The 26,560-nt window shown below is 48.7% G+C and overlaps 1 protein-coding gene across 10 annotated transcripts in view; it reads left to right on the top strand.

The window, feature by feature from the left end:
* Nucleotides 1–252: 252 nt before the first annotated feature.
* ACSF3 (acyl-CoA synthetase family member 3) overlaps nt 253–26,560 on the top strand; it is a 77,378-nt gene continuing 51,070 nt past the window's right edge. The window contains exons 1-8 of one of the 10 annotated variants that reach the window (XM_068955317.1): nt 269–424; nt 906–1,222; nt 3,323–3,402; nt 3,876–4,607; nt 6,106–6,261; nt 17,152–17,306; nt 17,845–17,990; nt 24,910–25,022. In XM_068955317.1, the coding sequence (XP_068811418.1) occupies nt 3,906–4,607; nt 6,106–6,261; nt 17,152–17,306; nt 17,845–17,990; nt 24,910–25,022 (1,272 nt within the window). In that variant the 5' untranslated portion in view covers nt 269–424; nt 906–1,222; nt 3,323–3,402; nt 3,876–3,905. Of the gene's footprint in view, nt 425–452; nt 597–858; nt 1,223–3,322; nt 3,403–3,875; nt 4,608–6,105; nt 6,262–17,151; nt 17,307–17,844; nt 17,991–24,909; nt 25,023–26,560 lie in introns of those variants that run through there. The other 9 variants (XM_068955316.1, XM_068955313.1, XM_068955311.1 and 6 more) reach the window with 9 other exon arrangements.

The raw sequence follows: 26,560 nt of genomic DNA, 5'->3' as shown, positions 1-26,560 counted from the left end.
CGCCGGCTTTGCTCAGCCAAAAGCAGGGATCCAGCAGAAAAAAACCAGGGATCCAGCCAAAAAAAAAAAAAAAAAGCAGGGATCCCGCGAAAAAAACCGCAGAGATCCGGCAAAGAGCAGCGCTTGAGGCTCCGAGCGGGGCGCGGGCGGGCGTGGGCCGCCTGGCTCCCCAAAACGGCCGGTGACGTCAGGCAGCGCCGCGCTGACCTCACAGAGCCCCGCGATGACGCCAGCGCCGCCGCGCCCCGCCCCCAGGCGGCGTTCGGGGCCGGAACCCGCCGCCGCCGCCCTGGCGGGCAGGAGGGAGGGGGAACGTTTGAGCGCGGAACCCGCGGGCTGCGGCGCGGCGGTTCCGCGGGGAGCCCGTTCGCGGGCGCACCGCTCCCCCCCCACCCCGCTCCCGGCTGCGGGGCGTCGCCGGCAGGTGAGGCCCGGCCCGGTGCCGCCGCGGCTGCGGAGCGGGAGGCGGCGGTGGAGCGGGGCAAGGGGCTTCCCCCCCACCTCCCCGGCCCGGGGCACGGCAGCGGCGGCGGCGGCGGCGGCCTGGTCGGTGCAGGGCCTGGTGGGGCCGGTAGGCCGCGGTTCGGCCTGTGCCGGTAACCTGGCAACGGCGGCGGGGCCTGGAGAGGCCTAGCAGGGCCTGGGGGGGCCGCGCCGAGGAAAAGGGGGCGAAATGCGGGGTTGGAGGCCGCTTCCGGGCGCTCCCGGGTTCGCTCCCGATTCAGGGAGCGCCGCGGCCTTGTCCCGTGGGCTTGTTCTGCGGCACCGCTGGCGTTTCAGGGGCGCTCGCTGCCCCTGGCAGTGCGGAGAGCAGAGCGAGGGGCAGGCAACAGCCGGGGGGTGCGGGGGGGGGGGGAGCGTTATCTGAGATGGAATCAGGGTATTAATTCTCCACCGCTTGTCAGTCTCATGCTTTCTCCCCAGGAAGGACTCGGCGTTGGGGCTCTGCGCCTTGCCCTGCCGTCGCCGTGCCCTGTGGCTTGCTGAACGCGGAGGCCGCGGCGGTTCGTCAGCGTTGTGCCCGGCCCTGCTGCGCTCCGCGGCCTGCCTGTGGCGCCAGGAGTCGGCCTGCGCTGGCCGCGCCTGCTCTCGTTTCTCCCTTTGCCCTTCAAAGGGCGGGGGTTGAACTTTTCCTTTAAAGACAGCAAGTGTTAAACTGCTCCGCTGCCTTAGGCCCAAGCCCCCTGCAGCAACAAACTTCTTACCTGGGTATGCACAGCCGGTGAGGATGATTTCTGCTACTGATTGTCGCTCTGAGCAACTGGTAACATAAAGGAAACTGCCCCCAGTGCTACCTCAGCTGCCCCGTCCCCTGTTTCTGCGGTTCTGCACGCAGTCAACACTGTTTCTCCAGAGTCCGTAAATGCACAGGGCCAGCTAAAGGTGTTACTGTTTATTGTTCCATTAAATCTGGACTGGCGCTGTGGTGAAAAGGGGATAATGTGATTTTTTTCGAAGCGGCAGTTCTGAAGCAGCAGCTAACACCTGCTCCTGAGCCTTGCAAGGAAAACCAAGTATGCCAAGTGCACTTAACTGTACTGGCCAGGAACACGGCACTCTCCCGCGTGATCCTGGCAGACACAGTCGCTTCCAATTAACGCCCCTCTTAATGACTGGGTCACACTTGTGCCAGCAAGCTGGTCTTGGGCAGGTTAGGAGGAGGTGATTTGGTATGGGTTGTAGGCTATATTCTCTGTTTATTTTAGATTTGAGTCTCTACAGAGAAATGGAAAGATGTCATGCTAGTTTTGTCATGACCTGTTTTGTTTTTTCCATTCTAATGGTCTATATCATGAGTGCACGTGTTTACCACACTTCTGGGTTTAAAGCCCCTCCACCCCAGATGTTTCCGCAGTAAATCACAGGCTTCTTTTGCAGAAGCAGAAATTGAGGTCAATATGCAAAGAAAATATGTGCAGACCAATTTCTGATTCCAGAAACGTTCTGCGTGTGAACGGTGGGTTCACAGCTACTCCTATGCAAGAATAAACACTTGTTGCTGTCAGTAGGCGCTGCCAGTGGGAGGATCTAAGCAAACTGTGAACTCGGTGAAGGTGCATTCGATTCTTCTCCGAGGAGTTGCCAGTTCTCTGGGTCCTTTTTGTTTCAGCTTCTTGCTATGGTGGGAAGCTGAGTGAGAAGACTGTTCGAGTTAAGCTGCTGCAGTAATAGATTTTTTTATCAAACATTGTATAAAAATCAAATAATTGCTAGCATCAAGGAAATGTCACATAATGTTGCCAGATCTTTTATGAAATGGGAATTTGCTATCTTGGATATCGTATCTGGTCTTCGTATCTCTCTAAAGATGCTTCATTGGTGGCGTTTAATGGTAGCCATTAGATAAACTCTGCAGTAAAGCCCTTTCTCTTCCACCTTTGTCACAGGCCTCTTCTCTTTCCTGCTCTCCGCTCCCCTGCTGGTGTTGGTGACAGTCTCTGCGTGGAGAGGATGGATTGTATCAAACAAATTCTTTTGTTCTTCCTGAGCTTGCAGTCAGAGCTGCAGGTTCTGTGCAGAGGGAATTCAGGATTCTCTTGACAGACAGCTCCTCACTCCTCCCTGTTTGCCCCTTCTTCCTCTTGTCTCCGGTGTGCTAGCAGTCTCCCCTGCAGGGTGTTCTCATGGTTCCCGAGGTCCTATCTCCTTGTCGCGTTCTTACAATTTTTATATTGTGCAGTAACTTTCTCCCAAACCTTTCTGTGAGGTAATCCAAGCAGCAGCTATTATTGTTACACAAACATTTTGCTTTGAAAGGGAGGGGATGATGAATACAGTGGTAAAGAGGAACTTTCTAATATTTCTTATCAGTCACTGCAAAATTTCTTATTAACTCATGGGAAGAGTTAGTAGACTGATGTCATTTTGCTATCTAAGCACAAAGGCAGAATATATCGCACTTGTGCCAGCCCATAATTTTCCTGTAAAGCCTTTAATGGCACTGTTACTCCATCCAGTCCCCTTTTGGAGATTTTTTCGATGCTGAAATGTCACTGAACATCGGGGCACGGCTCCTGCTGCTGGGGAGAGGCCAGGCCACGGGTGGTGGTTTGGGCCGTGTTCAGATCAAGCTCAGGCTGCCCAGATGGAGCTCGGGTGTCGTGGCTGAGCTTGTCCTGATGCTTTGCCTGGCTCTGCAGAGCGCTGTGAGTTTTGCACTTTCAGAAATGCTGTAACTAACCCACAAATCAACGTGTGAGGGGCTGTGTTTGCCTGCTGCTGTTTACGAGGAAAACCAGCTGTTTGGTGTGGGCAGTGTGGTGAGGGCTCATGCTGTCTGTAACTGTTCTGGAGTTTTAACTACTTGATTCGTCTGTCGTAGAAGAAAGCTTTTGAGCTGAAGGAGCGTGCGTGACGGACGATCCGTCAGGTCAGAGGGTTTGAGCATCTGCCGGTACTTAGGTGCGCTATTGCTTAAAGGAAAGCTCACAAAGGAAACTGTATCTGCGAGACTAAAAGTTAGGAGGCTTGGATTTCATGTCTAGCTCTGTGCTTTACTTCAGTGATGAAAAGTGCAATTTAAGAGCTAGGTCCTGTCATAAGTATTTCATTTCTTTAATTACTGGTTACACTGAGTTAGAATGGCACCTCAAGTAGCCATTATGTAGTGTCCTAATATTACTGACTGGGTGAAAAGTACTTATAATTTAAGTTAGATTGTCTTTTAGGGACACTGATGCTGCTTCTGGAAGGGTCTTTGTCTCCTGTTCTATTTGGACAGGGCTTAACACACTGGGGATACCGCAATCTAAAGCATAAACATTAATAATACAGTGCATGTTATTCAGATGAAAGCTGCCACTTCTCCTTTGTGGGAATAAACCCCTGGGTAATTGCTATACCTACTCATCCGTTCCTATAATTGCTTTCTGCAGAATCACTTCTAAACAAGCAACGCTGGCAGGATGCTGCTCTCCTTGCTCTTCCCCCACGTGAGCCGGCCCATCCGACGCCTCGTTCGTGACTTGCACCATTGCAGACGGGGGCTGTATGGGCAGAAGAGGGCTGGCTGTTCCCGCAGGGGTCTGCAAACTGCACGGGCAGCCTGCAGCAGTGACGTTACTCCTGTCTTCGCTAGAGCTTTGGCTTTTGGTGATAAAATTGCCATCATTGACCAGAATGGTGAGCACACGTACAAGGACCTTTTCAGTCAGAGTCTGTGCTTGTCCCAGGAGATCTGTAGAATTCTGAAGTGCTCCAGCAGGGACTTGAAAGAAGAGAGGATCTCATTTTTGTGTCCCAATGATGCCTCATATGTGGTGGCCCAGTGGGCTTCATGGATGAGTGGAGGCATAGCAGTCCCCCTTTACAAGAAACACCCTGTGCAGGAACTGGAGTACGTGATTCAGGACTCGCAGAGTGCTTTAGTCATTGCAACGGAGGAATATGTGGAGAAAATAGCCCCTAGTGCTGCGAAGCTGGGAGTCCCGGTTTTGCCGCTTCTTAAATCTCATAGCGATGGATCTGCAAGTAATACTGCAGTAGAAGAGGTTCCCTTGACAACCAACTCCTCATGGAAAGGCAGAGGAGCCATGATAATCTACACTAGCGGGACAACAGGGAGACCGAAAGGCGTCCTCAGTACCCATGAGAACGTACAGGCTGTGGTGAGTGCTGCTTTCTCCATGCAATGCTCATGCTGAGTTACAGAGGTCTTGGCCCTCACGGGTGACTTGGGGCTATATAATGTAATACACTTCAGCACAGCCTCGTTCCTGCACAGAATTGCGGGGCTGGGTCTTTGAAATCCTCAACACTTTTAAGGTGAACACAAAAAAAGTTAAGATGTGTTCGAGGCTCTAAGCCTTGTCTGTTCTCTTGGTGCTGCTGTGCCGCAGTTGTAGCGAGTGGCAGATGGATTCTTCTGCCCGGTTTCCTGGAAAGCGGAAGGGATGGGAGGTGTTGTAAAAAGCCTGTTGTCTTTGCAGTTTGCTTTTCTTCACTGAGACTAGGAAAGTACCTTTGCCCCTAACTGGAGAATAACTTAGCCCAGCACAGTATTGTACTACGTGAAGTCTGTGCATTATTTAGCTATATATCCCCAAGGCAAAAAATCCATTAGCTCTCTGAGCCAAAAGGAATTAAAAGTTTGAATGAGCCTGCTGACTACCTCACCAGTTTTTTATCACTGCCTGCAACTGATAGACTCGTGCCATTAGGGAAAAGGAGCAGGGAATGCATTGAGCCTTACGGTCGTGTCCGAGAACTCGCAGTGTTCTAGACGCTCGGATACCGCAGTGATGGGAGTGGTATGAAAACCTTGATGGACAGAACCAGGGCTCGGCTATATTGGGCAAAGAATCTGTTCCCTCACAGATATGCCTATCGTTTAGAAGGCAGCCTGAACAGTAATTGTCTTTTGTGCTGTCTTGCAGAAAGCCTAAAACCTACCCACTGTGCTGTGGAAGAGAGAAGAGAGTGGTGAATGACGTGACTAGATTCCACTATTCAAATGCTTTTTATTTTCAGACAATTGGAAATAAGCTTTCCAGTTGTTAAGGTTGGACTCTGAAGGGCATTGTTCTACTCAAAAGCCTAAGGTCTAATACTGTAGATAATTAACGTGTCATAACACAATATTTTAGAGGCTTGATATATTAATATATTTCTTTACCAACACAGAGCCTATTTTCTGTTTATGGGACATTGAGTTCCTGCTCCCACTAGCTATCCCTCATGGGTGCTAAGAGGTCAATGTCTGCAGCGTCCAAAGAACGTCAACGTGATTTCAGGAAAAAAATATCTTTTTTGATTACTACTTCTGCCAACTTTGGCTGTGCAGCAGCAGGCTAATAATTTTGTAGGTCCTACTTAAAATCATTGTTGACTCCTTATTTCTTGGTAACAAGGACAGACTTTATGTATCAAAATATCTATTGAAAAGATGCAGAAGGTGTTCCTATTGCATTCTGCTTTTGTGATGGGAGTTTTGTTCCTGCTGACCCTAAAGGAAAGGCCTCAGTGCCCAGGCAGTGTTCAGGGAGGTCTGAGGTTTCTGCCACCAGCTGGGTGCAGGGGATCTTGAGTTTGGATACTTTGGGCTTCTTCAAGCGCTGAGAGACTTTCCTCTTGCCCTTATGTTGGATTACATGTTTTCTCCCACAGACCACAGGGCTGATTGACAAGTGGGAGTGGAAGAAGGAAGATGTTATTCTGCACGTGTTGCCTTTACATCATGTCCACGGGGTGATCAATAAGCTTCTCTGTCCTCTCTGGGTGGGAGCGACATGCATCATGTTACCCGAATTCAGTGCACAGATGGTAAGCCTGGAGGGATTGTGCGTTGGCTTTGAAATTGAGCAGCAAGACCCCATGCATTGTAATTAGAGCAACTTTGGAAGTAAGTTCTTAAACAATTCCAGCCTCTTTAGCTACTGGCTGCATGCAGTTCACAAACTGTCTGTTAAAAACACTTTCAATTGGACACTCGGTCTGGGGTAAACATGTTCTTCTCGAGGTTACAACTTGTTTGAGTATTACATAGCTAACTGTAATGCTACGCTGCCCCTCCTAGTCACATTGGGGGTCTCTGTGATTGGAGGTAGGTCCTTTTAAGTATCCATTAACAGTGTCTGCGCACAGCGTAAGGGTTGTTATTTTTCTAGTACCAAGAAGAAAGGTGGAGGCACTGCTTCTTCTCTTGCATGCTGGCAATGTGCTGCCTGAAGCTGTGCTATTTGTCTGATATTTTGATTTTGGTAGTTTGCATTTCCCTTGTAATCTTCTGTTCTCGATGTGTTGTACTATGTCACATGATGGAACAGGGGCTTTAGAGTTTCTTGTAATCCAGGTGAGGGAAATACTAATACCTGGCACTTACACAGAAACATTGCTTTTCATCTGCAGAGATACAAACGTTAACAGATCTGTTGATTTAGATTCAGCAGCATGAGTGAGAGTTTGCAAGTTGAGGCTTTTTGCAACGTTGCAGTAGAGGTGGTAGGAGGGAAATCTTACTTGAATGTAGTAGAGACATGCTTAAAATGTTGTTTTCCAGTAGAGACAGGAAATCCCAGTCCCAGTGCTCTGCTTCTCTCTTATTCCTTGCTCATGGTGGCAGGCAACCAAAGAGAGAAAGAAAAGGGACTAGGAACAGGGCAACCAATGGTCAGGTAGAACAGTTTCTACAGTTGTCGGCCCCAGGATCCAGCCCTGTTTGTCTGTGTCTCTCAGTATCGTGGGTAGTGTGAGAGACGTTGGAATTTGCTGTAACTGGTGCAGTCTCCTTTGTGGTGAATAGCCTCACTGTTAAGGAAGCAATTGGGCTTTCAGGTGCTGGTGCCACCTCATACCTGGAAGGGGAATGTGCTTTATTGGTATAGAACACCCTGGAAAAGTGAAAAGAGCATGTCAGATCTGTTCTCTGTAATAGAACAGGCTACTTTACTTGCTCATAATATTCACACGCTGTAAAGCCTTTTCAGACCTGAAGGACAAAGTGCAAACGTGTGGAATACACCCAGCAGCTTCTGACTGTGCTCCTGAGGTGAGGGCGAGTCTAGGTTCTGATCTGAGCGACTGCAGAACCATGTGATTCTTGGTTACTTATTTCTGTTTCTCTGAGAAGCAACCACAGAAAATGCACGCTTCCTTTCTTGTTTCAAGATGGCCCTGGCACCTGAAAACCCAATTGCTCACTGAGCGCTGCTCCTGTGGAGGGGAACAGTTCCGCAGTCTCAGTGAGGCAGCTCTGCACTCACGTTTCCAGAGTAAATGTGTACGTTGTCGCAGCAAGCTCCCCTGGCAGCCACAACCAGTGCAGCTCTCCCATTGATAGCTGCTGCCAAATTATCTTCCCCAGGTTTAGAGTATCACCCCCAAAAGCACTCTCCTGTGCTCGCAGCTCTGGGTGCAGCAGGAACGTTTGCCCCTGCAAAGCCAGGGCTCGATGTGCTAGCCCTGGAGACGCCCGGAGGCGGCTGGTGGCTGGTGAGGGAGGCAGAAGAGCGCTCTGATGGTCTGGAAGCAAAGCCAAGCCCTCTGGAGGGCGCGTTTCTCCACGTCCTGTGGCACTGGTGATTGATTGTCCCTTATACCCTTGTGTTTTTCTGTGTTCTCTCCCGACATCTGCAAATCAATGAGCTGACGTTGAAGGATGGGTTCAGGTGCCGGGAGCGGGATACCCTGCCTGCCTTCTCTGATCAAAGCTCTCTGCAGGACTTGACAACCAAGGGCAAGTGAGGACAGTGCTGGAAGGCATCCTGTTGACCCTGGAGGTTGAACTTGGGCAGGGAGGTCGGCATGACAAGCGTGTCTGATGCAGCAGGAGCGAGCAAGCTCAGTTCCAAGGGCTCTCAGGTGCATTTGGACTCTGGAGGACGTCATTTGCTTTTCTATTTTTTTATTCCCTTTATTTTTCCGAGGGCCTCCCCTGGGAGCTGAAAGTGGTTTGATCGACACTACAAAGAAAGCACATGAGGGTAAATAAGGCTTTCTTGTGGAGTTTAATGCAAGCTGCCTTTCAGTTCCAGTCTATTTTCACCAGCTGTTTACAAAATGCCCTTTGCTACTGAAATCAGCTTTCAAAAAAGCAGTGGAGTTTCAGTGGAGGATTTTGCAAAAGGAGCCTGTTTTGCTGTGTGCTTTTTCTCTTCGTTGCACCTTGAGAAAGCAGCCAATTATAGCGTGATATAAAGAAACCCGAATGGCAGCTAAAACACTTGACAGGCTGATCAAAACAAGGCTAGGAACTTACTCTCAACCTGCTGCAGACATATTTAGCCTTGAGTGATACTGGCATGGGTTCAAGAGAAACCGCAGCAGCATGCCCAATGTGTGTTTGGTTTCTAATCACTAACACTTCATTATACAAAATAAATACTTTATTATTACAGTGTTTATTAAATTACATAATTTGTGGCGTGCCTTATAGTCATGGATACAGATGCCAGTCTGGTTTAGTTGATGGTAATAGTGCTCTTTTTTCTTAGTTGGATGATGTTTCAAGCCCCGGACTAAGGCTTGCTTGTCGTTCCCTGCAGTGCAGTGTTAGGAGGTGGCATCTTTCAGACCTTTCTGTCTGGTTTTGGTAGCTGTCCAACGAAAGGTTAAAAATCAGGGCTGTGGAATAACTCTGGTGTCCTGACCAACATCCGCTCTCTTACTAAAACAGCATCTGATGTCCAAGCTATTGCTGAGGCCACAAGGGCTCATTAAAGTGTATTGAGATGCCTCAAGCATGAAAGTTGCTGCATAAAATCAGATTCTTTTTATTAAATGAGGACATCCATTACTTTGCACTAGCTACTGTACATGTTATAATTCACTTTATAGCACCATCTGTCTTGCTTAAGCTTTTTGTAGCATCTTTTTATTGTAAGTTATTAAAGAATATGGCTGCATCTATTAATCATTTATTAATAAAGGGTTTATAAATGGACCCTTAATTTCTAGCTTTACTGTCCACTCCTTGTATGTGGTGGAGTGCTAAGTCCTGTGGCGTGCACGCTCCCTGGGGTGTAGCGTGCCTCTGCTTGGAGCCCTTCTCGGGCTGCTGCCTGACCTCTTGTCCAAGCGGCTGAGAGCTGTGGAAAACAGCACCCAGCGCTCCTGGGGGTACTCCCGGTGCTCAGAAATGACAGCTCTGATTGCGGAATGAGACATAGCAATACTGCCGTGAGCGGGTGGACTGGGAGCGGAAAGGAGAGCAGCAGTGAGCTTAAAAGCTCTCTCTTCCTAGCAGCTGTGTGGGGCAAGGGTGGCTCTGACATTATTTTTCCTCAGGTAAACTTAAATTGTGAGAGCAGAAGTCTCCTTTGGAGGCAGAGGAAGGTGCAGCCTAAGCATCCCTATGTGATCCTCCCGTCATAATTTACTTCCAAGCTGAGTTTACTTCTCCAGCCGCACTGTCTCTGTTTGCAGACGGCCAGCGTTTCTCAGTAACTTGTCTGCCCACATCAACTTTTTTCCCCCCCCCCAGGGTTAGAATTTTTAAAGATACTAAATTCTACAGGTTTTGTGAAAATTGGCGTCTGGGAAAAGACAGACCCTGCTTGAAGGAGGGAGCGCGACATGAGCCCTCTCCTTACTAGATATCAGAGAAGGCACGTGGGCGCGCTCTTCGTGAAGGCCTCTGTGTGCCATCAGGGCTTGCATCTAGCAGACGCCAAAACATCCATTCCCCAGCTACGCGCTCCCTCTCCCGTCCCACATTGATTCACTAATGGCTGCTAAGGCTGAGCGTACCCTGTGGTGTGACTATTGCTCAATGGAAATGTCAATGAGTCTGGAGAGACAAATCCAGTGGAAGCTGGTGGGCTGTGTCTGCGTGGGGCCTCCCAGCACGGCTGCTCGTGACGGCAGCACGCCGGGGGCTCCGTTGCGGTTGGGACCATGCTCTGCCAGGCACCATGCAAACCACGCGGCGGGTCTGCCCGGAGAGCCGCTGCAGTCGGGTCCGCCTTTTGGAGCGAGGCAGGAGGTCAGTGCATGCTTTGCAGGATCCTCTGCTGAGTCTTTTGGCTAACGCGGAGCCGTTCTGAGCTTGAACAACCGGAAGTGCTTGTCCTTGCCTTGGACTGTCTTTGATCCTGTCTGAGCTGCTAAAGGGAAAAATGATCTAATGGCGAAAGGCTCTGTGTTGGCTCTTTGCGCTGATAAACGTGAGACCAGGTCCCAGCAGGCCTTTCAGTCTTAAGGGAAGGGGTACGATAAGTCCTTCAGAAACACGAAGGAAAAAGCTTCTGCAAATGAGTGACAGGGGAAGTTTACAGAAATCTAAACTGTGTGACCTAGTTCTGGTGCACGCTGCCCACTTGGCTCTGCCGGGCAGCTTTTGTGCTGTGGTGTGCTGCCTGTGGAACGACAGCGACGTCTGTGCCTTGCAACCACTTTGATGATAAATATGCCGAAATGTAGATGTATTACCCTAAAGTCCCAGAAGAAGCAGTTGTTTTGGGGCCAGCAGTACTGGATGTCTGACTTAAGGTGCCTCCAAGGATCCAGCCCTCTAAAATCATACTTAGTTTGGCAATGTCACACACAAAGCCATCAAAATCATTAATCTTTCCTCTGGATTTGGACCCTTATTTCTAGGCATTTGTTTTGTTGGGAAGTATGAGTGCACAAAGCTAGTGTATGACTTGGTATTAATTCCCCAGACGTGCAGCAAGTGCACGCTCCCTCCTGGCAGCTTTTTCGTGTGGTGGGAGGCTGCCGCAAATCTGATGCTTGTCGGGGTTTCACATCAAGTGCTACCCGGAGCCGCTAGTGCGCTGTAAGGTTACACCCCTGTTTCTGATGCGTTCCGGCTTCCTCCTCCAGACCAGTAGCCTGGTTACATCTGTTCGCAAACTGTTTGTCCCTGTTGCTATTGTTATCTGTGCTAACCAGACAAAGCTAAGACTGGACGCTGCTGTGTTTTTCACCTTCGCTTGACTGTGTAGGGAGATCCTGTGCCATGACAGTCATGGTCCTCTCTGGGAAAGAGGAGCAGGCACTGCGGTATTGATCCTCTCCCCTGGATACGTTGCCTTATAAACATCAGTCTGGGTGGCTTTTTTAGTTTATTCTTGAAATAAAAGCAACTGGGCAAGCATGGGAGTTTGTGGACTCCAGCAAGCAAGCAAGCGGCACTAGAAAACGGTGCTCTTGGTGTGCTGGGGATTGCATGCCCCATCCAGTTTCAGCTGGAGAAAGGCAACTGTCTTTTCATCTATTGATCGGAGGCTTCAGAGGAGTAATTTTATTTCAGACTCAAAGCGAAGTTGGTGGAGGGAGGAGCAGGTCACTAGTGAATGGGTTATGTTTGATCACTTCGCGCAGACCTGGCTTTAAAAAGTTATAGTTTTTCTTCATGTCTCCCCAGATCTGCCGTCTGTCCTCAGCATCTGTTATGGAGTAATGTCTTTTGATGTGTGTGGGGAAAAATAAAAAATGGAACCAGAGCCTGTCATATTTACTTATATTACTAGGTCCCAGGGAAAGCATTTGCTCCTTTCAGTATGCCTACAGCATAGTAAGGGTTTAAAAGCTTCAGACTGGAATGCAGAGGGGCCATCAAACTGCACTGATGAATAAATGATTAAAACCAGAGTCATGCAGAGCGCAAACAGTTTGGGGTTATAGCAAACATGAGATGAAGCCACCAAGGGCCCAATTTCCCTTTGAAGACAAGAATGTTTCTCTTTCTGCATACTGCTCATGAACAGCCTGGGTTGAACTATCAGCGGTTCAGTTGTTAGGAGAAAGCAAAGCTCCCATTGCTGCTCTCCTATCCTCTATCATATCTGTCTTCCTTTCAATCAGGAAAAAAAAAAAACGTGTCAAACTTGGCTGTGTGGCCCTGTATTCCTTTCAGTGCTTCTGTAGAATTAAGGGGAGCCTTTTACCTTTGCATTGGGCATGGGGTCTCGCCAAATGTCGATCTAGTTTGGCTGCAAGCCGCTTTGCCGTCTGAAGAAGAGCTGTTGCTCTCGCAGAATCTCTGAAAATTGCGAGCATCTCTTCCTCGCAAGCAGTACTACCTGCACTTTAGTGATCAATACAAAACACAAAACCATCTCCCAGACCGAAAGGGAAGTAAAGAGGTGATTTAACCTTGCATTAGAGAAATTGTTACTTATGAAAAGGTTTAAAAAAAATTCAATAACAACTGAAAATGATACAATTTTAGACTAGCTTAGAAGAGAGGATTGTTGTATTTATCAATAGATGCAGCAGTATGGGATGTCTATTACCTGATTTGGTTTTTATGGGAAAATCCATGATGATGGTCTTTTTTTTTTTTTTTTTTTTTTTTTTTTTTTAGCTTTTAGGTATCTTTGCCTTCATCTCTTCCAATTGCTTTTGAAGTCCCTGTATCAGGTGAAGTCTTGCTGGATGCAGCGTGCAAATGGTTGCCACCTTCTCCTTTAATTTCTTTCTTCCATGTTAGAAGATACCCAGATACTGGTAGATTCAGTGGTTTTGTCTAGCTTACAGCATGTGCTTCTCCCAGTGAGGTCGCTGTAAAGGAAAAAAAGTTACTCTGTATTTGTGTCCCTTCCTTCCAGTGATCTTAGATAGCAGTGGGAAGGGTAGAAAACTAGGAATGTAAGGCTGACAGGAGGCTTTTGGGAACAGACGGTCGTCCATTCCTGTGCTGACTCAGGCAGCCCCGTCCTATAAAGCCAACACTGCTGTATGTCTGCCTTGGGTTTTTGGTGCCGTTATTATTATTAGGAAGCTATTTTCATCCTTGCTTTCTTGTGGTAAGAGATTTTGTGTGTATGTTTGTTTCTAGCCCTTGATCATCTTAAAAGAAGGCTCAGCCTGCTCAGCACCATCTCCTAAGCATTCTTCCTCTGAGGAGTGCTTCTTCCTTTGTGCATTTTCTATATTGCCAGTTTTGAAGGCTTAGCATTACAGCATGGCTAGCAGAGTACCAGGGCGCGTGCCTATCTGCAGTCCTGGGTCCAGCCCTGCTGAGTTTGCACCTGGTCCCTGGCTGAGGGGTGGCCAGTTGGATTTGGCGTTTCTGACCTCCCCTCTGGCAGGCGGAGGAGAATGTGTTTGTGGTCAAGCAGCATCAAGAGTCTCTGTGCCAAGGCTGCTAAAGTGGTATCTGGTTCATGCCCGTTATCTGAATTTGCGCTCATGAAAATCTCTCTGAGGCCTGAGACGTATCTTGTGGGAGTTGTGCTCGCTGGGCTCAGAGAAGGGGAGCCTAGTGAGGCTCATCGTGGCATCCATAGGAAGTGCACGTAATCAGCTGGTGAGAAAATGCAAATGCCCAAAGAAGAAAAGCAGCAGCTATGAGAATTGCTTAGATGAGCTCTGTGAAGAAAAGGTAGAGTAAGGACTAAGCTAGTATCGCCTTTGATGCCTGTTATAATCATCTGTAATATATTTCCTTTAAAAAAATGGGCCTGCTTTTCCAACACACTGAGCACCCACGTACCCGAAAAGCTGCGTGCTCCCATTGCTAATGAAAGGTCAGGCCCCTGGTGTCTGGTGATCAGTCAGCGCAGAAATCCAGCAGCCCTGAGACACAGAGCAGTGTCTGCCTCCACAATCCATGGCTTTTGAAAAGCACTTGGAGCCTTGAGGTATCAGGTGAGCAAAATAAAATGAAATGATGGGCTGCCAATATCCTGTCCACAGGTGACTGATGTGGTGACAGTGACATATAGGATAACAGGGAGAGGGAGATTGATTGTGCTACTCTAAACCTGACAGTGTCAGAGGATACCATATGCAGGGAGGGCAAAGCCAGGCCTCTTGCAATGAGGCTGTCCAAGTCCCAGGATTGATTGATTAGTCCCAAGCAACGAGGCTTTCCAAGATCCTTCTCTTAAACCATGACGTTATAGAACAGAAAAAGTTGTTTCAACTGGCTGGGCAGTTACAAATCCTCTGCGTGGCATTGGGTCTGCAGGGAGCTTGGGACTGGCAGCTTTATACCATGGCTTGGTGATTAGTACCGTTAAAACACATGGTTAGGATCCAGATTTGGCTGAACTAGAGCAGGACAGGTGGAGATATCTGGCTGTCAGTGGATCGCCCCAGCCCTGGCTGATGGCACAGCTCCAAAAGTAGCCGCTTATCTTCAGGAAGGGGCTGTCGCGGGGGCAAGTCAGACTGACACAGAAAGAGTCACTCCCGTTGCTGGAACTGGCAGTGGAAAGGCTTTTTATTTAACACAGGAGTTTGAGCAGAAATGTGAGGAGAGGGGATTCTGTGGTGCAGGAGGCAACTGCTTTATTTTGGAGTGATGTTTTTGTTTTTTAAATCCATGAATGCATGGCCAGTCAAACTGGAAGACTGCCTGCGTTCCCCACAGCAAGGAACGAATGGTCCCCAAGCATCTGTCTCTCTTAAATTCTTTCGTCGCAGTCCTGGTCGCTGCTTGCTCACCCATCTCTCCCTGCCCAAGGTGATGGCTGGAGCACCAGGCTGAGAAGAGCAGCCCCGTGTGTTCGGTCCCGAGGTTTGGAGACTTCTTTCTCCATGCTGCTGCCTCAAATGGGAAAGATACGGTGGGGTAAAGGAGAAAAAGATCTTTGGGGAAAGAGGCTGGAAGGAACATGAGGGGCTTAGATTTTTCTAGAGGCAGTGCTGCCTATTTTGTGTTGTTTTAGGGGCTCGTGTTGGTAAGTAGAGTCTCTTCAAGCCCACTGCTGCCACCACCAGCAGACCTCAGCCGTTTCCCTGTGACCTGCTTGCAGAAGGGGAACACAGCTTTCTGCTCCTGCTCCCCATCCAGCATTGTGCGATGCCCCCCTGATGCGTACATGCTCTGAAACACTGCCTGGCACTGGCCCTCTGTTTCCAGAGCGAGGAACCCAGCAGGTCTCATGGCTAGAGAGGAGCTTGGGACCCATGCAGTTCCTGGCTCAGGCTCTTTGCAGAGTGCTGCAGCGACACGGCACAGCTGAAAAGATGTTTCTCTGGCAGGGAGTGTGATGTTCCCTCTCTGGATACATCACCCCACCGGTCCAGGGAAATCATGTTCTTCCTCTGCTTTCTCCAGCGCACTCATGTCCCAGCTCTTGGGGCTGTGGAAGGGAGCAGAGGTTCCCTGAGGTTGGGGCTCTCCATCACGGGTGGGTCTCTAACTTGTGCGTTTATCTGATTCAGTCGAGGGCCGTCTCAGAGCTCAGAGGCAGCAGACACTCCCTTCTGTTCAGGGGGATGGTGCCTTTGTTAGATGTGTCCTGCTATATTAAGAATAACAACGTAGTGGTGGTGGATTTTTTTTTTTTTTTTTTAAGGAGCTGATTGTTCTGAAGCAGTGAAGTGAGAGACATGGGGAGAGGGAGCGTAGGGTGGGGGGAGAGGAGGTGCTGGTGCAGTGAAGTAGAAAGTAATGAAATTGAGCCAGAGAGAGCAGGACTGAGGGGAAAGGAGCAGAGCACACTAGCATCCAGGGTGACAGCATGAAGGAGAATCACTTGTTCACCTTCAATCAATTCATGCTTTTTTTTCCCCCATCGCACACGCCTGTGTGCAGCTGAGCGTGCAACGGGAGGGAGGGGAGAGGAGGCGTGCATTGTCAGGAGCTGTTAGGAAATACATTTGTCAACAACAGGGCAGGAACTGGAGAGAAAGGAAGGAGGCGGCCGTCACCAAAGCTGAGCAGGCCATAGCCTTTTATTTATTGATGGATTCGTTCCATTCCTGTGTTGGGAAGCGCTTACCTAGGGGGAAGAGCAACAGAGTGTGGAAGAAGTGGGTCCAATTTCAATATTTATGCCTCCTACCCACGGTTAAATGCTCCCAGGTGGAGCTGTTCAGCCAGTTCAGCAGCCCTGGGGCCACTTGCACTTCATTCCCCTCCAGTAGAGCCAGCTCCTGGAATTTGACCCAGTTTGTCATTTCCACAGGTTAATAGGAGTTGCAGCTTGAAGAACTTTTGTCCTGCAGGGACCATTTCTTCTGGAAGAGTGTGGTTAGTGAACTGGTGCTCCTAGCTAGTTGCTCTGTCTCTTGGACCGCCGCTGTGTTTTACCTGCAGTTTCTGATGGCTGATATGAGCACACTGGGGACACGTCTCTGTGCGCCTCGTCACCAGAAGCAGTTCACTTCCGCTGGGAAAGTTTGAGTGTGTAATAGCTCCTCTTCCCAGCTCTACTGCAACTCATGTTAGTAGCATTTCTCCCTCAAGCGTTCAAGTGTGTCGGCTCCTACCTGTGTATCATGTTCTTTGTACACCACTTCTTGTCCTTTAGAAGAAGGTCTCCATGCTTTGGGAGCATGGTGGCCTTCTTTCCGTAGCACTGAAATGGTTGTGTATCCTGAAGGAATTAACTGGTGGGTGATCCTTTGCTGGGATAAGAGTTGAATACTGTGCTTCTGGCAGTAAGCAACATGATGGGAGGTGGGAGTTGTTGTTCTGGACATGGAGGAGCTGTGTGGGACAGTTTTCCAGCAGTTCGTCCTATCCAGAATCCATAGATAGCGCTATGGATCAGGCGTTAGTCTGTTTATGACCAGCCCTGGGTGGCTTTGCTTTGGACAAGTCTAGTGCATTCCTGTACCTCAGCTTCCCTTTGCACAGTGCTAGCGAGTAGTGACGGAGCTCCCTGTCCCACAAAGTGTTTGCAGAGGCCTTGCTTGTGGACCTGTTCAAAGGCATTTGAGGAGCTGGCATTGGCAGTGCTGGCAATTGCTTCCCCCTACACTTGATGTTGAAGTATATTTTTATATATGTGTATTCCCCCTCCTTTCTAGGTTTGGAAGAAGTTCTTAAGCTCCCAAGCTCCCCGTATCAGTGTCTTCATGGCAGTACCCACTATTTATGCCAAACTGATTGAGTATTATGACAAACATTTCTCTCAACCACCAGTCCAGGATTTTGTGCGTGCCTTTTGCCGGGACAACATCAGGTAGGTGGGAGATGCCCCTCTGCACTGCCTCCAGTTGTCAGCGCTGAAGGATAAGCTCTGCACCAGACAGGGTGGCTGCTGGTGGCTCTCTGTTCCCACAGTGGCTCTGCTGAGTTCTCTTCTTAACTTTGTCTTCGCAGTGCCAGGCAGTTTGTTGCGCTTTAGTGTCTCTCTCTGACAAGAACCAGGGTGACGTTATTTAATTATGAGCCACTCTTGCATGGTGAGACCAGAAGGGGTCTGCATGCTCGTTATGTGTGTCACCCTGCATAACACAAGGCTAAAGACTTCATTCTGCAACCCAAGCTTGTACTGCAGCATCTCTTTTAGGAGGCTGTCCCATCTTGACTTGAAAGCCATGGCAGATGGAGAATCTGCTGTGTGTGAGGGTCATCCCTGGTACTGGTTAAAAGTCTTTTGGAGCGTCTGTTTTAAGGCTTTACGTAAGAGCAAGCTTTGTGTACTTTGTGTTAGATTGCAAATTCCCTGGAGCAAAGGTGATCTTGGATGCTTTCTTACATGGGATTTCCTTGTGCAGGTTAATGGTGTCAGGCTCAGCAGCCCTGCCTGTGCCTGTCCTGGAGAAATGGAAGAACATCACTGGACACACGTTGCTGGAGCGGTATGGGATGACTGAGATTGGGATGGCGCTTTCTAACCCTTTGCATGGAGTCCGTGTCCCAGGTAGGATTTTCTAGAAGATGGACCCTGTTTGGAGGTGTTTTGCTGTAAGATGTTCTTGGTTTTTCTCATCGCAGAGAATATACATCCGTTCACAATTTGTCATGATTCAAGAGCAGACCCGCATAGGAACAGTGATGCTGGTAGGGGGATTGGCATAGCCAGGTGGAGCCCAGAAAAGGGTATGGGTGCATACGTAAAGGGTGGTGGGTTTCCCTTCAATTACTGGCCATGGTGCATTGGCAAAGCTGTGCGTGCAGAGCTTACAGTGGCATGCAGTCTGACCTGACCAGCCAGGCCAATTCTGTCCAGGAGGCAGAGTCCATTCTGGACACTTTACTGTTTCCAAGAGGGCAAGTGCTGCAATGGGACTGGCATCTGTAGCTCCTGCTTTATGAAGTTGTATTCATGTGTGGTGCTGACATAGGATTCTCCACAGAGCAGTCGTGCCAAGGCAATCGCAGAATAGTTGGGGTTGGAAGGGACCTCTGGCGATCATCTGGTCCAACTGCCCCTGCTCCAACAGGGTCAGCTGGAGCAAGTTGCCCAGGACTGTATCCATCTCCAAGGATGGAGATGCCACAACCTCTGTGGGCAACCTGTCAGTGTTCAACCACCCTTTCAGTAAAGAAGCGTTTTCTTATGTTGCGGTGGAATTTCCTGTATTTCGGTTTATGTTCGTTGCCTCTCACTCTGTGGCTGGGCACTGCTGAGAAGAGTCTAGCCCCATCTTCTTTGTTCCCTCCCATCAGATATTTATGCACATTGATAAGATTTCCTCTGAGCCTTCTCTTCTCCAGGCTAAACAGTCCCAGCTCTCTCAGCCTCTCCTCATATGAGAGATATTCCAGTCTCGTAATCATCTTTGTGGTCCTTCAGTCAATATTGAACATATAAAATAGGTTGTCTGTTCGCTCTTATTTTAGTGCAGGTTTCTTGACTCTTGAGAAACTAGAAATTGTCACGCCTCCTTGTACATTCTGGCCTGCTTCTCTCCTTGCATTCCCCCACCTCTCTTAGCTACACTTCATGACTCCTCAATATCTCTAATTTTATATAACCTAGAAAGGAATTGATCTAAAACATTATAAAATGTCCCCACCCTCTTGTTGGTTCAGAACGTGGCCATCTGTCTGCCAAGCAGCCCAGCCCACCGCTATCCCACCTTCTCCTTCCCACGTGCTGTCCATGCATGCATGGCACCATATGCATCGTTTTGGTCTCCAGTATCTTATGAGGCCAGTGTTACCCAGGGGACTTTCCTGTGCATCATAGCTTCCCACAGCACCTCAGTCCCACAGGATGTAGAAGCTGTGCCTGTGAAGGGATTACATAGGACATGGAGAAGCCACAGCTTCCCCTGGCACTGGCTTCTGAACCTGAGATCAGCTATGGGGCGGCACAAGATACAAACTCCAGGTTACTTTTGCAGGGTAACCGTACTTCTCCCTCCAGGACTCAGCCAGTGTTCCCTTTTCCTGTAAATTCTGTCTGCGCAGGCTGGAAAAGGAAGCGGATAGGACCACCTACATGAGCTAGAGCTTTCCATGAGCCCTATGCTGCAGGGTGATAGTGCAATCTGAGATCTCTTGAATGTCGTTGTGGCCCAGTAAGATCTGCTTTTCCTTCATCTTCAGTAGTGGAAATGAGTAGAGTATCTACAAATTTCACAGGCAGAAAGGAAATAAGACTGAAAGTAAAAGGGGCAGGATGGAGAAATTAGCACCAGGGAAGGCAACTCCTGTTCCAGAGCTGGATGGCAGGCCCTCCTAACAGAGCCAGTGTATAGTCTCCGACAGTACTGGGGTCTGCAGAAGAGCTGGGAGCAAATAACCTCACACAGCTGCACCCAGAGGGACTGAGGATAAAAGCTGACTTGACTGTTGCTCTAACCACCATCCTGGGGGTGTGCTGGAGCCCTGAGAAGGGACAGACAAGAAACTCCAAGGTGTGGATCAGCTAGAGACCTTACAGAAAGGAGGCTATAATTTAACAGACTTGATTAATTTATTTCGGGAAGTGTCAGTTGGGAAGCAGATGGGTGAAGCTGAGGCATAATTTACTTGAGCTGTGAAAAAGCTTTTGATATAGTACCCCATTAGAGGCTAGGATGTAAGGTCACCAGGTACAATAGAGTACTGAGCGTGAAAGAGTCAACTGAGAAATACGGTAATTGTTTGGGAACGGAGTCCAGGGCAGGAGCATGTGTGTGGGAGAAGGGCACGGGTGGCCCGCTGCAAGGACGAGGGGTGCTACAGTCTGCTGAAGCAGAGCAGGTACGTGACTCTGCAGCCTAGCTTGTAGAGAAAGAGGAGCTAGGATCTCCAGCCAGGCTTCAAAGGAGGAAAGCAGGGTTTGGGGGGCTTTATAAAGCAAAGAGATGGCCTCGAACATGAAGTGAGCGCACTCGCCCGTCTGTATCTCAGCGTCAGCTGTGCTGAGAGGGCAGTGAAGGGCTGCAGGGCCCCGCGGAGCCCATGCTGGTGTGCCTGCTGCTGTACTGCATGTGTAATCGTTCCGAAAAGTCTGTCCTGAATGTGATCCGTCTCTGTCCCCAGCCTGCGCGGGCAGGTCCCTGTGGATAAATGCCAGGATCCTCAGTTTTCACAATGGATTTCTTGTGGAGTTGAAGCACCTTGCTTTCCTCTCTGCTACGTCGTGAACTCCTGCATCTGTGCGGAGACCCTGGGACTTCCCTTGCCCTCCTTCCCCCATGTGGTGTGGCTGGGGAAGGGTCCAGAGTCCTCAGAGCTGGCCTTTCCTGGCTGTGTCATGCCTCCTGGTGTCTGACAGAGTAGCACTTTGCTCTCCATGCAGAGCACAGATTTGAAGGTGCAAGGGAGGGTGGGGGCTTTAATTTCAAAAAGAAGAAAAGATGAAAGATCTGAAAGATAAATGTTTGCTTGTATATGGTTAAAACCCTGCTTAAAATGCCTCTGTTTTCACCAGCTCTCATTCTAATCCCCCTGGTGCTGTTACTGTGAAGGGAGATGAATAATTCATGGACAGAGAATGCCTCACTGGGCCTAATCACCACTTTAATTGGAGGTTTAGATCAGAGGCGGCTAATAGCTCCTACAGTGGGGACTCCGTGTATTGTTGACAGTGAGATCGTTGAGTGCCTTATCGTTGGCCTGTTTCAATTCTCCCAGGACACCACCACACATAACAGCATCAAGGTCCCCAGATACCGAAGGACACAGACCGCAGGGCCAATTAAATTTATCTGGGAAGAGCTGACAACTTTTTTAAACAGCGGAGAACCGGTGAAAGAATAATAGTGTCACTCCTTTCTGACTGCAGCCTGTCTGGTGCTGGCTGAGTTGACACTGTGGGCATGTTGCCAGCATTTCTTAACATTCAGGAGTGTGCAAATTGGAGAGAGCCGGGAAGGGCAGTGGGGGAGGGAGCTGGAGGGGAAAGAGCAGTGATTTCTCCCCAGTTCTACCTCTGAATTATGGCTAGTGACAAAAGGAAGCCAGTGCTGATTTTTTTACCCGCTTTTGGCCACAAGCGAAGTGGGGTTAAGCAGAGAGCTGTGGTGCTGCGCCTTTGAGAACCAGCTTCATTTACCACTGACCTGTTGGAATCAGCATGGTGTATATTTTAACATCTCAGATGGGCCTGAGAAGCTCTAATCATTGTCTTTGCATAGATTTTAATTATACTGTCATGTTCACGTAGATCTAATCAAGGTTGTGAGCATTTTCGGTATTTGCAGACGTTGGCTTCCAAAAGTTTGTCCTTTTTATTGAGGACTAAAAAGACTTTTCCAGACAGAATATGAAGAAACAGTTTCCCACAAGGGGTTTATTTTACATGTTGGATTTGGCTAAAGTAAAAAGGAAATAAATTGATGGAGCAGTATTTGTAATCGTGATCTGAAACCTCTTTCTACCACAATAGTGAAATCATCAGTGCGCTTCCTGAGAGCCCATATGAAGACAGGACTGGAGCACGTGTTGTGACTGAGAATGACAAACAACCACTCTGTCGTACTGGGGGAGCAATTCTTTTGTTTCATGTATCTGTGTGTGTAGATATAAATATATATGTAAATACATACATACATATATATATATATATATGTATAAAAATATACGTGCATGCACACAGTCAGGCCTGCCTGCCTCCTAGAATTGGCTGTGGGGCCCCTTACCTCCCGGACCACCCATTCAAACCCAAGAAGATATTGACCACAGGCATTTAGTTTGTAACATGTAGGGGGTCGGGGTAATGATTTCAAAGTGCCGAAGTCACTAAGAAAATGTGACTTCTTTTCTTTAAAAGACCTGCATCCTATTGCCTTTTCTGTGTCTTCACATTTGTATGAAAGGATTGTGCTGATGTTTGATGTTTCTAGATCCTCAAAGGTTGAGACTAGAAGCGGCCACTAATCATTTAGCACTACTGCCCATGGATCAAGATTGGTAACTGGCCTACAGTAAGGAAATGTGTTCTCGGAAGGCGTCTCTGTAGTGTTGGTTTGAAGGCTTCTAGAGCTGGCTGATTTGCGAGAGTCTGTGGCAGCTCATTCCAGTGGTTACTGCCCCCCCCGCCCCAGCCCTGCCACCGCTGCTGCGACCTTGAGCCTGTAAGACTGACTTCATTTGCCTTCTGTGTCTGACTGTTGTCTCTTGCTGTGTCTTTCTGCAAGACTTAAGGCTGTCAGTGCTAGGGATTTTGGAGAAAATGTACCCGTAGGCAGCAAACTTCACTTGCAAATATTTGGCATATTTTCCATGAATTATAACTTGCCTTGAGTCCTCTGGAGTCCCCTGTGGCAGATACCAGCCTCTGTTTAAAATACAGAAATACCTCTGTCTGGCACCTCTAATGGCACTTGGACTTCTGGTGAGAAGTGAGAGACGTATGGCATGCACCTCTCCCTCCTTCCTCTGCTCTAGTCCATTGTCTCTGACTTGGTAAGGCCAACTTTCTCTCCCCAGCTTGGCAGTTTGTCCGTTATGCAAGCAGTCCAAATGAGGCTCCTGGTAAGAAAAGTTCCTGGCTGTAGGTATTAGCTGACCTTAATTCTGAAGGAAACTTTCAAGCTGAACAGGCACACCTCACTGAACTGCCATGTAGCTTTCTGTTTATTTCTTGCCAGATTTGCTAACTGTTAGGGTAGTTTTGCTGCAATAAAATCTCACTCCCTCATAGCCCATCTGCTCTTAGCTGATCTTGCAGGGATGCCATAAATGTGGGGTATGACATCATATCTAGTTCCACGGCACCTAACCAATGTAGCAAACAATTGTGATGTCACAGATATCTGATCTCGAGAGCTTGAACAGGACAGTGAGAGCAGGATAGGGAAAAAGTCACTTGCACCCAGATGCCTGAAAGGCAGATCACAAGGGGATGACAGAAAATGCTGCCATACGAAGGCTAGGAATAGAAGAGATCCAGCTACTTCCCACTCAGTCCTTGCTGCAGGATAGAAGTCCCATTTTCACATCGTCTGGCGCAGCAGCTCTCAGCAGGGCTGTCACGCGACTCACGGTCACTGATCTCCAGCGTGTCCTCGTGGCTCCCAGGAGTGGACCTGCTGATAGGGACAGGGAGAAGCGTTAGGGAGGAAAGATGAGACTGGACTTTGTGTCTGTTGCCTCTGAGAATTAAGAGCAAATATCCCCATTTTCCAGTTGTCATACCTATCTCAAGCGAGACATAAAGGGTTGATGTTTTTAATTAGGTTTGAGAGAGCAAGTGAGCTGCAGAGCTTATCTTTGGCTCTTCCCAGAACTTGCGTTCCTAGGGCCCAGCAGTGGGCTCCACAACCCCTACACCCTGCTCTGAGGCCTTTCCAATCATGCTACGTTGGACTGATGCCTGCCGCCTGGCTAGCAGAGTTAGAAAGCACCACCAACTAGTGACCCTCTAGGTGGAAAAATTGATTATCTCATAAAATAAAGAGTACAGTTGTCACTTTCTGCTCAGACCTGTCCAGTTCTCCCCAGCCACAGGGCACTCTCTGCTGACTTCTTTCTAGACCCTGTTCAGGTTTGTATGCTCACTGGTCTCTGACTGCAAGAGATGAAAGTCCAGAGCCTCTCCTTGCAGTGAGAGCAGCCTTGTGCCATTGAGATGCAAAGTGAAACCTGCTGAGCCAGCAGATGCCCAAGACTCCTGGTTGCTGCTGTGCCCTGAGCCTCCCATCAGATAGAGGTCTCGGGAACAAAGCTGCCCTTTCATCTTTATTCTCAGAAGCTTACCAAGAGCACGCATTAAACCAAGGGGTGGGAATCTTGCAGGAGGCAGGTTTGAGAGCTCTGGGTTGCTGGACCATCTTGCAGCTTAATAACAGTTGTTCCTCACGCTATGTCAGATTCCCTGGCTTTGAAAATTGAAACCTGTGGAAGAATGGTGTGTTTTGATCTGTGCTTTTCTCCTATCATGTTTTATATACAGTGTATTGATGGCATATAAAACTGAGATAATCCCTTGCAATTCTTACATTGTTAAGCCTTTGCCTTCTCTGTTGGGTCCAGGCTGTAGAGAAGCGGTAAGCCACTGTAGCAATCATTGTGCTCTTTCTTTTCAGATCTCCGTGTAAGGTGTTTTTTTTTTTTAAACACAGCTTTATTACAGAGCTACGAAGCTGTGCTGATGTCTTCAAAGACTGGCCAAGAAAACTGTTCGGGGCTGGAGAAACATTTGTTTTCCTAGGCATTTCCAACACTGGCTGTTCAGCAAACATCTGAGTGTTGCACCACAGTGACGTTTGCATGCAGATATATGATGTGATCAAAGCCTTCCTGAAGGGTATATCCCTGCTAGGAAGTTCTTTAGTGCCAGCAGAGTCTGCAGATGCCATTGGTAGTAGAGTAGCTGCTCTTTGCGTCCTTGATTTTTTTTTTTTTTCTTTTCCCAAGGGTTGTCCGCTGTCTCAGTCATGTTCCCTCTGTTTCCTTCGCAGGGTCTGTGGGGACCCCACTTCCGGGGGTTGAAGTGCGCATTGCCACCGAGACCTTGAAAAGCGGCATTCATTCCTACAGCATCCATGCTCAGGGAGATGAAAACAGCACACAGGTAGTACGCAGCCATGTGCTCTGCTGCTTGAATTTTTCTGATGAAAAGTTCTCTCCTCCCCAGCCCTCCGAAACCCCAAGGATCGGGATTGAGGCTTGCCCTACTGTTATTCCCAGGACCTCAGTGATGCTATTTAGTCTTTTCCCTTTCTTGCCTTCTTTTTACATCCTACTGTATTCATGATACTCTATGGACCGCACAAGTGTTGTCCCTGTTGAGGAACAAGGTCTGAGAGAGAAAAAAACAAATCCCTACATGGGGGTGAGAGGTGAAGGGCTATGATGATAAGAAGATGATATTGTGGCTGCTGAGGCTGTTGATGCCCAGAGGAAGGTGGTGAGTTAAGCTGTGCCTGGCCTTTGAAAGCCAGGACAAAAAGTTAAAGTCTAGTGCAGTAGGTATTGAAGAGAACTCAGCTGGATCCTAATCAGGTCGAAAGAGTACGCATAAGAGTCACTAAACATCTACAGTCTAGGGGAGAGGATGAGTAATGGAAAATCTAGAAGCAGAGTCCATGCTTGTTTTACTGGATTTGGTGAAGGCATTAGCAGTAAGAATTGGAAGGGGCAGACTGGGGGCCTTCAAGGTTGCGTTTGTTTTGAAATGGCATAGGGAGAAGTCCATCGCGTTCCCATGAAAGTCCAGTTCCATGCTAAGCTCCAGCTCTCAAGTCTTGTCTGCAGTGATGGTTCTGGCATTTCAGAGAAGTCGGGTATCCTTGATCGTGGGGTGAGGGTGCCCCTTTCCCCGTGAGGTGCCCTGGTGTTGGGGTGCTGTGTGTCTCCTCATGCAGAAGCAGCCCCTGAGACTCTGGTCTGACCTAGGTTCCGAGCAGCTGCAGGATGTCCTGCTGCCTCAGCCCCTTCCTCTCCCCATGGAAACAACTAAACGGTTTGCATTCCTGCCATGTCTCCCTCACACCTTCATTGTGGGTACAGGTCATGTTGCCTCCTGCAGATCAATAGCCAGGTGATGTATGGGCTCGGCTGAGTAAATAGATACTGTATATGTGAAAGAAATTACACCAGCAGTCGTGTCTGTGCGCTGTGTAGGTGTAAAACGGGTACTAGTGCTAGTACTGCATGTTGCGTTTCTGTGCACTGACAGACCTGTACTTGGGTTGTGAGAGTTCAGGCTGCAGAAGGTTAGCAGAGACACAGACCTGGCACACCAGTTAGTGTGACAGGGGAATATCCCCTCCGTGAAGTGAGATGTAGTGCAAAAGCCAGGAGTGGAAAGTTCATGCCACGCTGACGTTTCACGTACCAAAAGCCGGCTAGCAGCACTTGACAGATTCATATAAAAATTCATTGTATTCTCTGATACTGGGAGGGGTGGAAAAGTGGAAAATTATATCTGTGTTCTGATGCCATACCGGGGCCGTGGATCCCACCCTACACGTGCAAAACCAACCTGCTGAAGAGTTGAGAAGGAAGCAGTCTTGGCAGGGATTGTGACTTCTATAAAAAAGCTGTTTGCTGCTCTCTGCTCTGTGTTACTGTTCTTATTTTGCTGGAGAGTGAACAAGGTTGGAGGCG

Source organism: Struthio camelus, chromosome 10 (assembly GCF_040807025.1).
Source record: "Struthio camelus isolate bStrCam1 chromosome 10, bStrCam1.hap1, whole genome shotgun sequence".
NCBI lineage: Eukaryota > Metazoa > Chordata > Aves > Struthioniformes > Struthionidae > Struthio > Struthio camelus.
This window is presented reverse-complemented; position numbering and strand designations above follow the sequence as displayed.